At 42.1% G+C, this 15,130-nt stretch overlaps 1 protein-coding gene across 1 annotated transcript in view; it reads left to right on the forward strand.

Moving 5' to 3' along the window:
- The first annotated feature begins 1,357 nt into the window (after positions 1-1,357).
- The window catches only part of LOC131238796 (11-beta-hydroxysteroid dehydrogenase 1A-like), a 44,640-nt gene continuing 30,867 nt past the window's right edge, over positions 1,358-15,130 (forward strand). Inside the window, exons 1-2 of the mRNA XM_058236394.1 lie at positions 1,358-1,619; positions 1,890-2,082. Of these exons, the coding sequence (XP_058092377.1) occupies positions 1,431-1,619; positions 1,890-2,082 (382 nt within the window). The 5' untranslated portion in view covers positions 1,358-1,430. The remainder of the gene's footprint in view (positions 1,620-1,889; positions 2,083-15,130) is intronic.

Here is a 15,130-nt window from a genome sequence, read left to right on the forward strand (position 1 = left end):
CCATTGGATGATCGAAGGGCCTCGATTTTCAGTCCATCGCAGCTGAATAGTGGATCACTTCTTGTGGACCCCATATTTTGCACCTTTCACATTAAAAAAACAACTGAAGTGGTAAAATGTGTGAACAATAGCTAGTTTAAATCCAGTGGCTCTCATTCTTTGATTTTTTAATTTGAAGGGCGGTTTTTCAACGAGGGCCCCTCATGTTCAGGAGCAAAGCACATGTGACAGATACAGGTAGACAAGACCAAGTGTTATACATAGATCCTTGCCATTCATCTGGTAGGGAATATCTTTTTTTTTTTGGGAAAAAGGATTCTATTCATTTCAATGGCAACTATAAGCTGTACAACCATCAGGAGAGAGTCAGGAAACCCCACAGCAGCATAAAAAACTGGGGCTCCTCTCAGAAACAAACAAAACAGGAGATGATGACTCCCCCAATACAAAGGAAAAGCGCCCTAGGGGCCCACCGGGGAGACCCTAATGGAACCTAGCCCAACTCTGTCCAGGAAGACTTGGCCCCGAATTTGTATCGAGAGATCTTTAACATTTTCAAACAGGAGGGGCGATTAAAACTCACTCCCCATATGAGCCAGGCCGTCCACTTGGCCGTTCCCCTCTCTTTTAGTGAGCTTTAGAGAGATGTTTCCTCTAGCCATGAGATGGCTAATTCTGGAAAACCAAGGTCTCCAATGCCAAGAAGGGGAAGATCTCCCTGATAGAAGGTCGATGACGAACTTGGAATCTGATTAGATCTCAGTCTGGTATAGTCTTTTGTTGAGCGACAGCAAGAGGCCGTTGCTCTTAATTCCGCTTTGTTGTTGGAGCCAAGACTATAACCTGACATGTAGGCGAATACCTCCACCACCCGCCAAGACCTGACAGGTAGGGAATACTTTGAACATGCATGCCATGGACCAAAAAAATAATGTTCCTTGGTTGATCCGGACGAAACGAATGGCCCAGATCACTGACACATGGGCAGTTCTTTGGGATCCCTAACACGTGTACCCCACACACGATGGACAATTCATTGAATCACGATCCTTGCGTGGATATAACCCCAACATCCACGGGCGCAGATCAGAACATTATCCGTGGCATGAGAGTCATCCCATAGACAGGTGGTTGAAGATATTATATATATCCTACATTTTTATAATCAAAGTGCTGAACTCAATCAGCTGCAGGAGCACCATACACGTGGCTGGGCCGATCAAACTTTCAAGAGATCATGACCATTGAATGGACGCGCGGTTAAGAGAAGTTGTTGTGGATTAATGGAAATTAAATGAGATGGTTAATTTAGATGATCCATCATCTGGAAGGTGTGACATTAATTAGCATTAAATGGATGCCGAGTTGTGCATAGAGCATAAAAGCCAATCCAAAACTTCCAAAACGAAAAGCCATTGCAACACTCAGTCATGGACTCGGCCTACCTTACTCACGTAGCCTTTTCTCTCTTCTTTCCTCTCATAATTCTCTACCTTATAATACTTTTCCTACCACCCTTCTTCATATACAAGCTCTTCCTCTCCCTCCTCCCCTCCTCCAATGAGAACATGGCACGTAAGGTCATCCTCATCATTGGCGCTTCCTCCGGCATTGGCGAGGTCCCCATGAAAACTCCATAAAAACCATCTTGTGTCACCTGATGGGGCCCACTTACATCCATGGACCATTAGCAGCACGGTCGTTATCAGACCAGAAAGGTCCAGAAAACATGATGATCCTAACCACTGATCATTGGTTTTCAATCATCCATGTATGTGCCCATAAAGTACTGTTCTGATCATCTGATCATGGGTGCAGATGGACCCCATTGGCGACCCTTGCAAAACAAACTTCCTAACTGATCTTTCATATGCCGTCGTGATTTCCAGCAATTGGCTTACCAGTATGCAAAGAAAGGGGCCTTCCTAATCCTCGTTGCAAGGAGAGGGAATGCACTTAAAGAGGTCGCGGAGAATTCACGCCGGCTCGGTTCACTGGAAGTCCTCCTGATTCCTGCTGATGTCTCCCAGATTGAAAAGTGCAAGGAGATTGTGGAGAAATCAATCAGCCATTTCGGGCAATGTAAGTGGTAACCGACTCTTAGGAGCCCATGATTTGGTGATCCTGACTGTTGATCTAATTCATCTCACTATTCTTCAGGTTCCCGAATTCTCTCTACATCGAGAAAGATCACAGCTGTCCAGTCTGTGTTTTTTTCCACTGGTCTCAACCGTATATTATGTTTTTATTTCTTTGTTAGAGTACAGGATATGTAGCTTTGTATGTGTTAATTAAAATCGCTATAGATCTCTCTCTCTCTCTCTCTCTCTCTCTCTGGTTTTTTTTTTTTTTTTTTTCTTTCAAACACTAAAATAGCTATTTTTATTTTGCTCTCATACAAACAATAAAAAATACAAATCAAATATTTCAAACAGTGCAAAGGACTGATTAAGATAAGACCCTTCAATCACAAAACCTTCAAGCAGGCAGGGAACGGACATCATGCTTAAAAAAACACACAGACGCATCTACCCAGCATCAATCTCATACTTTCTCTAGCATACTTTAGTAGGATAACCTTTTTTTTTTTTTTTGGTTAAAATTTCCTTTGTATTATCAGAAAATCAGGATTTACAACGAGAGCACCATTCGGGCTCGCCCAGAGGAAAAGGCCTAGGCGGAGCCTACGATAACTAAGAAAAGGAAAAGAGAAAAAGGACCTGAACAACAAAACGAGATAATACCTCATGGCCCCCCGACTCACTCTATCAAGAAAGAGGGAGCCTCTAACAAGATCGGAGAGGTCAGCAACTTGCCGGGAAAAGGACTGAAATTCACTACCAAAGCGGGCCATCCTGTCAGCAGGCGCATTTCCCTTCCCTGAGAATATGCACTAAGGATACCTGCCCTCTTTTCTTCAACCTTGCAATCCTTGAAATCCAATAATGCCATTTCCAGCCAACCAAAGAAGAGCCATTCAGGAAACCCACTACTAGATTCGAATCAGATTCCACAACTATCTTAGAGAAGCCCAAAATTAAGCAATGGGATAGCCCATCATGCACCGCACGGAGCTCAGCTCTGGTGTTAGTACCTTCCCCGTAGCCCCCAGAGAAAGCAAAAAGAAGGTCTCCTTTCCTTTTAAAAAAAAAAAGAGAAAAAGAGGTTTCCTTTGTCTCCTTGAGTAGGCTTCAGCAGCACCTTCTATCAAAGCTCTTTCCAACCTCACCTCAAATGGAGTGTTGTGCCAGTTCACCCTATTATCCTCTCTGTACTTGCTAGTTGTATTGGGTATTCCTTTAGAATCTGATCCAGACCGTTGAGAAGTGCTCGAATTCCACCAACTTCCCACAGTACCCAGTATGGGGATGTCATCCGGGCTCCGACTTGGCGACCTTCTCGGCGATGAAGACACCGAATGTTGCCTAAGCTCCTCAACTGTTAAAGCACCTAAAATCGGCCGGTCTGTCGTAAATTCTCGATGAGTGCGAACTCAGAGACTGGCTATTTTCTGATGATTCGGTCCGAGCTAAACTGGTTTTGGTTGAAGGAGTGTTTTCGGATGAAACCAACCAATTAGAGAGGCTGGTGTCAACCGAGATTTCTTGCTTTGGAGAAGGCTTTGTGAGATCGAAGTTTCTTGGTTTTGAATCAGAGGATATTTGAGGCTTTCGGAGCTTGAACGTGGGTTCTGAACTGAAGGGTATATGTAGTTCTTGCTCCAAATCGAGGTTTCTTGGGCTTGAAGCGAAGGATTTTTGAGACATTGGGAGCTTGAATGTCGGTTCCGAACAGAAGGGTATTTGAAGTTCTTGTTCCAAATCGACACTTTCCTTCTTCCGTTGCTTTAATGGTGTAGTGCTTGCTTTCACAGATTTCCAATGTGAGAGGTTTTCAATTGGATTTAACATGGAGTGAACATAGTCTCCGATCTGGAGCATTCTTGTTAGCCAGAAGTGTTGTTCATAGATGTCTTAAATCTGTAAAATCAACAGCCCGTCGATGAGAGGTTCGATGCCATCTGAGTATTTTCCGAATTTCTTCGATTGGTTACCAGACATATTGGTGTTATTTTTCGATGACATCGACGATGTGTTCGATGCCATCGAAGTTGGGTCTATCAATCGAAGATTTTCGGAAAATCCATGTTCTGCCACTGAATAGTTTTGGCAGTGGTTCGATGTCATCTAACGGTTTCGTGTGGAATTTTGCGGATCTACTGAATTTGCGAAATTTGTTTCTGATTTCGTTTGAAATTCTTTCCAAAGCTATATATATGGGTGTAAAGGGGATTGGGAGGAAATTCTAAGGGTTTTTAAATAGTTCTATAGTTCTAGGATTTCAAAGGGGTGTAGTAAGGGTGAGATTTGAAGTTGTTCGAATCGAGTAAGCCTTCTCTTTTTGTAATTTCTGCTTTCATAGGAATACTGAGTGAGGTACAGGATTTTCAAGACTTAGATCCAAATCCAAGAGCAAGGGCAAAATAAAATTAAAGTGTTAAAACTATGAGATGACTGGACACATGAAGAAGAATTGTACAAATCCTAAAGCGAAGAAAGAAAACTCAGAGGCTTATTTTAAGAAGGCCAATATTGTTACATCTAATGAAGAGATAAACACATGTGAGGTGTTGTTTGCGCTAAGAAAGTCATTTGAATCCCATCATCCTTCCTCCTAGGGATTGGCCATACTCATAGAGGGACCCCCTTCTTCGCAAGAAATGTACCGGTGGAAGAAAAGCCTCTGAAAATAGGAATATAGGGCTTGCAGCTGAATGGAATGGAAGACTTAGAAGGCTAAAGATAAGAGTGATCAATTCAGGAAACGTGTCTGATGGATAAAGCCATTATTTGGAACGCAGAGGCGTGGCCAATTCCGGGACATTGCGCTCAGCTTCAAGGCTTATCTGCATCCACTAGCCCTGGTTGATGGCTATCCTTGAACCGATAGCCAGGGAAGAGAGGAGGATCCGAGTAGGCATCAAGTTGGGTTTCCACACCTCCTCCAATGTGGAGGTCAGGGGTAAAATCTGGTTCTTTTGCAGCTCCTCTTTACATGTTTTAGTAGTCCAATTTTCTTCACAAATGATGTCTTTTTGTGTAAATGTTAACAATTCCCTCATATCCTTCTATCTTTCCATGATTTATGCAAAATGCTCTAAGGTGCAGAGAAGGGCATTATGGACAGATATATTAACTTTGGCGAGAAGTTTTTCAGGTCCTTGGGTCATTGGCAGTGACTTCAATGCGGTTTTGTCGATTTCTGAAAGAATCGGCAGCAGAAACTATGACCAGAACTGCATTACAGAATTCCAAGGGGTGATTGACAATGATGCTCTCCTTGATGCGGGCTTCATTGGCAGCAGATTTACATGGTGCAACAATCAAGCTGGGAATGCTCAGGTTTGGGCCAGACTGGATAGAGTGTTTTGCAATGGAGACTGGGTAACCCATTTTCCTCAATTCAAAGTTGAACACCCGCCTCATATTAGCTCCGATCACGCCCCACTTCTTCTGGCTTTTCTGAGAACTACGCCATTCATTGCAAAGCTATTTCGTTTCCAGTGAATGTGGATACTACACCAAGATTACAACCACCTAATTGAAGATGTCTGGTCGATCAATCTTTCAGATCAGCCCATGATAAATCTCTTGCTCAAATTTAAAAGGCTGAAATTTTGTCTGATGGATTGGAATAGGAATGTCTTTGGAAACATTTTCCAACAACTCAAGTCGGCTGAGGATGATCTGCTTCATCTTGAAAACCAGGCCCAGCACGGTCAGATTCAGGTCAGCCAAGAATCCCTCTCGGATGCTAAGCATCGGGTTGCCCAATTGGAACTTGCGGAAGAGATTTATTGGAAACAGAAAGTGCGCAACAACTGGTTGCTCGAAGGAGACCTGTTCACACCCCAAGTATAGGGTTGTGATGTAGTAATAAACTCGGTGAGACCGAGGTCGAATCCCAAGGGACTGAAACCTGTACGTAATCTGAAACTAGGTAGAAATAGAACCAGCCTACGATGAAATCTAAATCAAATATAAATTGATGAATTACGGTGAGAGATTAATGTAAAACTTAAGAGAAATTAGAGATAAGAAACTAGGGATTCAGAGGATCCACTTGAAGAGATCAGGGAGATCTTAGGCCTGCTTCAAGAATCATGAAAATTAAACTGAACTTCCTCTGATATAATTTTAAAGAGATGAAAGGTATATGAATTAGAATGGATTCCATCACCAAACCATGCCCAGGAGACAAAGCAAATAATAGAATTAAACTAATTACCAACCAATCATCATGCTATGAAGGTTAGGAAGGGTACCGTCATCCGACCATGCCCAGGAGACGATGGTGAACAACATGGCTTCCTGACGTCATAAACATAAAAGGAAAGGAACATGCTCAAAGCTATCGCAGACCCATTGTAATTTCAGTCACAACAGACCATTAAAAACTAAAAACATTCCCTTAATAATCAAACCACAATCAAGCTCAATTCACAATTTAATAGTTAAATAAAAAAATAGAGTCTCCCATCTCACTACAAGCTTCACCTCTTAGCCCTAGCTAAGAGGTTTAGCCGATCACAGGCATGATTAGGCTAAATCCAAAATAAACAAAAAGAAGAAGAAAAGAAAAAGAAAAACCAAATAACTCTCTCTGTCTCTCTCTGCTCACGTCTAGTCGTAGATCCCTGCAAATTCCCATTGCCCCCTCACGAAATCTCCTTCTCTCCCTTATAAGCAGCAGGGAAGGTCGAGTGCCAAAGGCGGTGGCTGAAATTTCCGCACTCCATGCAGAGGTTTTACGCAGCAAAACCTCTTACGCAAGCCGTTCTTGCACTGAGCCTTGGTGGGGCCAGTTATTGAGCTCAGACAGGAGATCCACTCCATTCACCCGCTTCCCCTCGAGATTTCGACCGGAGATGGCTAGTTTTGAAATGTCATTGACGCGGCCAAAGGTAGTAATCACGCTGCAATTGGCGCAAAGCTGTCCATTTGTGACCGTTGAAACTAGCACATGTGTGTACATGAATGCACAAGATCAACATGTGTTTGACTAGATCGAGGCCCTCTGCATGATGAACGGTGTGGATCGGAGAGCTAGCTCGTGATGGTGGCCCACAAATAAAAATCGCAAGCTCTGTTGCGAAAAAGAGCTTCCGCGTCTTAGCTGTGATGGTTGGTGGGCCCCACATTGATGGTTGCGAAGAAATCCATGCCATCCAATAGGTTCCCCACGAAAAACCGTTTGGGAAGACCAAGTCAAGTTTGATTTCGGTGTGACCCACAAAACTTCACGTTACACCGTTCATCCTGCGTTTTGAATGAGCACTCCACACATTTGCTTGCATGGTGGAGAAGGGACACCTAGGTGTGGGTTTTGGTTGCCCCACGGGACAAATGAACGGTCCAGATCGTGGATTCGAATGAGTAGTGGGCCCCACTACTGAAAAACGGACGGACACGTCCACTGTTGCTGCGGAAGAAGAAGACGGGTTAGCCCGTCTTTGACCAGGCTGACCGTCCGGTGCACGGCCGGTGCGTGTACACTATGTACACGCATTGTACATGTAGGGTCCACTGTGATGTTCGTGAGACATCTGCTCTGTCCATTTGCTGTGTCACTCCATTTAAGGCGTAGAAAATAAAATTGAAGCATTTTCAGATACCAGGCGGGCCCCAAATCACTGATTTATGGGCTGATATGTCCATTGGGCTACTTCTAGAGGGATCCAATGGCTGAAATTTGACGTGTACGGTTAGTTCATGATCATCAGGCCATATATAAAGTTTGGAGTTGATCAGATGGTGGGAACCCTATGATCTTGTATTATTGACGTCTTTCAGGTCTGTTTAAAGTGAGTGGCTGGAATTTCTCTGATCTCTGGTGCATAAATCCTCAATCTTGGTCCCATGGAGTCTCATCCACTGCCTTGGTGATGCCAGAGTGTCAAATCCATACCTTTAGCATCCTTTTCAATCCATGCTCGTCAATTCTCCTTGCATCACAAACACGATTAAAATAAACCGTTAAGCAGTACCATGTTCGTAAATCCAGGCAACAACTGGGGTCTGATATGTAATATTTGACCCTCAACACAACCCCTAACCAGCATTTTGCTAGTCCCGAGCAAAGTATGCGAAAAATAAGTTGAGAATTACGAGACAAATCTTGTGAAGCCGAGTGATATTTTGAAAAACGATTCAGATACGAAAAATCTAAGATTCATGAATGTTGGGCATAATTCTCTCCTAGACTCAAACACACGGTAAACTTCATAATTAAGTTCAAAGTATTAGTCCATCAATTAGAACAATTTTAAACATTGAATTCCATGGATGTATAAACTAATCTCGACTTATCAACATTAAAATTCACTTCTCTATTTAAGGATATCATTAGTACCCAATAAGAGAATTCATGATAACCAAAACTTGCCTCACACATCATCTTTTCATTCTTACAGCTTTTGATTTTTCCATCAAGAGAGAGGGGAATCAAATCCGTACCTATAAGGAGCAAACCTATGGTGAAGATCGTACACCCACCCCTTTTCACATATCACCCATGGGGAATTAAATCTACACTTATAGGGAGCAAACCTATGGTGAAGATTATTCGCCCAACCCTTTCCAAAGGTATCTATTTTTATTTTATCTATATATATATATATTTACTGGGTATTTTCTTTTTCTTCAATTGATTATGACCAATGTTCACTCCCCAAGTATAGGGTTGTAATGTAGTAATAAACTCGGTGAGACCGAGGTCGAATCCCAAGGGACTGATACTTGTACGTTACCTGAAACTAGGTAGAAATAGAACTAGCCTAAGATGAAATTTAAATCAAATATAAATTGATGAATGATTGTGAGAGATTAATGTAAAACTTCAGAGAAATTAGAGATAGGAAATTAGGGATTCAGAGGATCCACTTGTAGAGATCAGGGAGATCTTAGGCCTGCTTCAAGAATCATGGGAATTAAACTGAATTTCCTTTGATATAATTTGAAAGGGATAAAAGGTATATGAATTAGAATGGATTCCATCACTAAACCATGCCCAGGAGACAAAGCAAACAATAGAATTAAACTAATTACCAAACAATCATTATGCTATGAAGTTTAGGAAGGGTACCGTCATCCGACCATGCCCAGGAGACGATGGTGAACAACATGGCTTCCTGACGTCATAAACATAAAAGGAAAGGAACATGCTCAAAGCTATCGCAGACCCATTGTAATTTCAGTCACAACAGACCATTAAAAACTAGAAACATTCCCTTAATAATCAAACCACAATCAAGTTCAATTCCTAATTTAATAGTTAAATAAAAAAAATAGAGTCTCCCATCTCACTACAAGCTTCACTTCTTAGCCCTAGCTAAGAGGTTTAGCCGATCACGGGCATGATTAGGCTAAATCCAAAATAAACAAAAAGAAGAAGAAAAGAAAACGAAAAACCAAATAACTCTCTCTCTCTCTCTCTCTCTCTCTCTCTTTGCTCACGTCCAACCCAAGCCTTCAATCCCTGTCCCTCCTCTTCCCCCTCCCCGTTCCCAGCACTCTTTTCCTTTTATAACAGCAGCAGGAGTCGGTGGAGAGGCTGGATTCGGCGTGCGTGAAAAACTTCTGCAGCAACAGCCGCGTGCGCAGAAAGGAGTGAAAACACCCTGCTTTTGAACTTGGATTTCTCGACTGACTGTCCAATTCTTTCGAAACTGACATCATGGATAGAGTTAGGACCACCCTTTCAAGAGGTTGAATGGTGTGGATCATCGATCCGATCACGGATGGCGGCCCACAATTTTCAGTTTTCCCAAATGCGCGTAAGGCCTACGCGGACGTGCTGACGTGTTCGGTGGGCCCCGTAGTGATGTTTTTGATGAAATCCACCTCGTCCATCAGATTCCTCTCGATTTTTCGGTTGGAATGGGCTAGTTTTTGTCGAGTTTTGGTGTGGTCCACATGATTTTCTATATTGCCGTTCAACCTGCGTTTGAACGGTATTTTCCTATGTATGCGAGCATAGATCAGGAAAAACCTCATGTGTACGGTCGGTTTGACCTTCTGAAACAAATGGACGGTCCAGATCATCCTATTGGTGGCCCACACTAAGATCTCAGACGGACAGCTCGTTCGTCTGTTGTAAACAGAGGCGGACTCTGTTGCGGGCGGAAACTTGCGGTCAAACGCAAGTTAACCTTTTTCCTTTGCTCGGTGCACTACGAGTGCACAGCTCATGTGCACTCCCACGTATGCACTGTGGGTCCCATCTTGATGCATGTGAGAAATCTGATCCGTCCATCATCTTTTTCATTTAATTTAAGGGGTTAATACCGAAATTGAGGTATATTCAGAGATCAGGTGGGCCCAAAATCGATGGTTTATGGATTGATCTATCAGTTGGGCCACTTCTATAGAGATCCAAGGGTTCAAATTTGACGTGTACGGTTCATTTATGATCCTCAGGCCATGTATAACGTTTGGAGCCGATCAGATGGTGGGAACCCTGTGATCTTGTATTATGGACGTCTTTCAGGCCTGTTTAAAGTGAGTGGCTGGAATTTCTCTGATCACCGGCGTGTAAATCCTCTATCTTGGTCCCATGGAGTCCCGTCCAATGCCTTAGTGATGCTTGAGCGTTAAATCCATGCTTTTAATACTCTTTCTCAATCAAAGCTCCTTATTACATCCTGCAACAAAAACACGATTAAATTATAATATTAGGCATTATCGTGTATGTAAAATCAGGCAGTAATCGGGGTCTGCTATCCAATATTCGACCCTTAACACAACCCCCAACAAGCATTTTTCTAGTCCCAAGCAAATATTGCGAAAAATAAGTTGAGAATTACAGGACAATTTCTATAAAATCGAATGATTTTTGAAAAACAATCCAGATCCTAGAATTCTATGATTCATGCATGTTGGGCATTACTATCTCCTAGACTCGAGCACACGATAACTTCATAGTCGAGTTCAAAGAATTAATCCATCAATCAGAACAATTCTAAACATTAAGTTCCATGGGTGTATAGTCTAATCTCGACTTATCATCATTAAAATTCACTTCTCTATTTCTTGATATCATTGGTAACCAATAAAAGGATTCATGACAACCAAAACTTGAACCAAAACTTGCCTCATAAATTCCTTTTTTAAAAAATTTCATTAAAAGTAATGCCAAGTGGGGAAATTAAATCCTCACCTATAGGGAGCAAACCTATGGTGAAGACCATTACCTACCCCTTTCCAACTGGCTACTTTGGGAAATTGAACCTTCACCTATAGGGAGCAAACCTATGGTGAAGATTATTCGCCCAATCCTTTCAATTTTCTCAGGCCGATTCCTTTCATGCTTAGTGAGTACCAAGTTATCCTTCAATATCAAACTGAAACCTTAATGTGAAAACGAGATGTGACATGTGAGATCATAACTCATTCGATGTTTACAACTTCTAATTCTGGATTAACAATTCAAACTTAACTATGAAATCTAACAAATACTGAATCCAAGCGTCTTAAATTACCAACATTACGTATCTTGAAATTCCAAGTGCCTTAGATGGCTGTTAAAATCACTTCGAATTCACAAGAAAGTCCAGAAAAATTAAAAATTTTCACAAATTTTTTGCTCAAGACCAAGAAAACACTAATTAGGAAACCTAATCTCCCACCCCAGCCTAAAATCTACATTGTCCTCAATGTAAAAGATATGAGCATGCACTGCACATGGGACAACAAAAGTAAATGAGAAGTGATGGGAAGATAGTACCTGGAGGAAGAAATCAAGAGACTTTTCAACAAGGATCTTAGCATGGAAGCGAGTTAGCAAGAGAGAAACTAACAGATGTAAAAAAAAAATAACAAAAATATAATCCTACCTATATCACTTTCGCAGGTGCTCTCGATTGCATTTAGCATATGCAACAAGCCTTTAAACCCCTAGGTTGTCCCTAATGGACGAGTTGTAGTCTCGTGAGGGTTTGCAGCAATATTACCCACAAACATTGAACTAACTAACTAGGAAAATGAAATGGAATGAAAAGCTGGGTTGCCTCCTAGGAGTGCTGAGTTTAACATCTATCTTAAGTCCTATGAAAACAGGAAATCTACCTATACCCCCATCAGACTAGGAGATCAATCCTGGTAAACAGGATCAGTCAGAGGTATGGACATGTCCTCTGAATCAAATTTCTCGACGAATGGCTTTAAGCGATGTCCATTTACTTTAAACTCCTTGTCATTGTCCAGATCTCTTATCTCAACGGCCCTATGAGGATATGCAGTGATCACAATATAAGGGCCAGTCCAACGAGATCGAAGCTTACCTGGAAAGAGATGTAATCGAGAATTATACAAAATGACTTTCTGACCAGGTGTGAATGATTTTCATAGAATACGTTGGTCATGAAACGCCTTCATTCTGTCCTTGTAAATTCTCGAGTTCTCGTATGCGTTGTTCCGGATTTCTTCGAGTTCATTCAACTGAAGTTTGCGTAGTGGGCCAGCGTTGTCCAAATTGAAATTCAATTTTTTTATTGCCCAGTAGGCTCTATGTTCCAACTCCACAGGCAAGTGGCAAGCCTTCCCATAGACAAGTCTAAAGGGAGACATTCCAATAGGGGTTTTAAATGCAGTACGGTAAGCCAATAAGGCATCGGTTAATTGGATTAACCAATCCTTACGATCAGGGTTAACCGTTTTCTCCAAAATGTGTTTGATCTCCCTATTGAAAATCTCGGCTTGCCCACTTGTCTGTGGGTGATATGGGGTGCTCACCTTATGAGAGATATCGTATTTCTTCATTAAACTCTCGAATGTCCTATTACAAAAGTGTGAGCCCCCATCACTAATGGTAGCTCGAGGCGTTCCGAATCGGGAAAAGGATGTTCTCTTTTAGAAATTTAATGACCATGCGATGGTCATTATTCTGACACGGAATCGCTTCAACCCATTTAGTGACAATTTACAACGAGTAAAATATATAGATTTCCAAAAGATTGGGGGAATGGTCCCATGAAATCAATGCCCCAGCAATCAAATGCCTCGATGATAAGAATGGGATTCAAGGGCATCATATTTCGACGGGACAACGTTCTCAATTTCTGACAACACTCACAAGCTTTGCAAAACTCATGAGTGTCCCTGAACATAGTGGGCCAGTAAAACCACACTGTAAAATCTTGGCTGTAGTCTTTTTGGCAGAAAAGTGACCACCACAGGCCTGTAAGTGACAAAAGGAGATGATACTCTGATGCTCATCGTCTGACACACATCTCTTCAAGATTTGTTCTGGGCAATATTTAAATAAATATTGATCATCCCAGAAAAAGTTGCGTACCTTGGTAAAGAATTTCTTCTTATCTTGTGCAGTCCAATGTGTCGGTATGGAACTTGTTGCAAGATAATTAACAATATCAGCGAACCAAGGTGAATAGGAGACTCTAAACAATTGTTCATCAGGGAACATATCATTGATATGTGCTGTTTCAAGGGAATCAGAGGGATTAAGGCGAGAAAGATGGTCAGCCACTATGTTCTCTACTCCCTTTTTATCTTTTATTTCTAGGTCAAATTCCTGGAGTAGGAGGATCCATCGTATCGGGCGGGGCTTAGCATCATTCTTAGACAGAAGATACTTGAGCGCTGCGTGATCAATGTATATAATGATCTTGGATCTAATCAAGTAGGACCGAAATTTGTCCAAAGCGAACACTGCGACCAAGAGTTCCTTTTCCGTAGTCGAGTGGTTCACTTGGGCAGGATTTAGAGTCTTACTCGTATAATGAATAACGTAGGGTTTTTTATCTTTTCACTGGCCTACAACGGCCCCAAGAGCATAATCAGACGCGTCGCACATAAGCTCAAAAGGAATGCCCCAGTCGGGTGGTTGTATGATGGGTGCACTAGTCAACATGCCCTTAAGCTTAGTGAAAGCTTCCTGACATGTATCAGTCCACTCATATGGTGCATCCTTTTGAAGTAGATTACACAAAGGACGAGAGAGGAGACTAAAGTCCTTTATGAATCGCCTGTAAAATCCTGCGTGTCCTAAGAAGGATCGCACGTCTCTAATGTTCTTGGGTGGAGGTAGGTTAGAGATAAGATCGATTTTTGCCTTATCCACCTCGATTCCTTTGGACAAGATAATATGTCCAGGACAATTCCCTTATGAACCATGAAATGACACTTCTCCCAATTAAGTACCAAGTTCTTTTCTTCACATCTTCTCAGCACACATTTAAGACTCTCCAAGCACTCGCTGAAAGATGAACTGAAAACAGAGAAATCGTTCATGAAGACCTCTAGATATTTTCCCACCATGTCAGAAAAGATACTCATCATATATCGCTGAAAGGTGGCAGGGGCATTACATAATCCGAATGGCATCCTTCTATAAGCAAAGGTGCCGTAGGGACATGTAAATGTAGTCTTTTCCTGGTCCTCAGGGGTGATTTCAATCTAATTGTAGCCCCAATACCCGTCAAGGAAACAATAATAGGAATGACCAGCTAGCCTTTTCAAGATTTGATCAATGAAGGGCAAAGGAAAGTGGTCCTTCCTCGTAACGGTATTCAGCTTCCTGTAGTCAATGCACATTCTCCAACCAGTAGTAACTCTAGTTGGCATGAGTTCATTATTGGCATTGGCTACGATGGTGATCCCGGACTTCTTAGGAACCACCTGAGTTAGACTCACCCATTGACTATCGGATATGGGGTATATGATACCCACATCTAATAGTTGAAGAACCTCAGCCTTAACCACTTCTCTCATGTTTGGATTTAGTCTACGTTGTGATTGCTGAGTGGTCTTAGCATTATCCTTAAGGTAAATGTAGTGAGTATAAATCGAGGGGTTGATTTCCTTGAGGTCCGCTATCGTCCATCCAAGGGCTCCCTTATGCTCAATGAGAGTAGATATGAGCATACTCTCCTGTTCTTTCTCCAGGTGGGCAGAGATCACCACCAGGTATGTCTCATCTTGACCTAAATAGACATATTTCAAATCAGATGGTAAATGTTTTAGGTCAAGCTTCGGTGGCTTGAGGTTAGACGGTAGAGGCACGATATCAGTTTGGGGCAACTCTTCAAATTGTGTCCTCCACCGGTTAACTT

This window comes from Magnolia sinica, chromosome 3 (assembly GCF_029962835.1).
Source record: "Magnolia sinica isolate HGM2019 chromosome 3, MsV1, whole genome shotgun sequence".
In the NCBI taxonomy this organism is placed as follows: domain Eukaryota; kingdom Viridiplantae; phylum Streptophyta; class Magnoliopsida; order Magnoliales; family Magnoliaceae; genus Magnolia; species Magnolia sinica.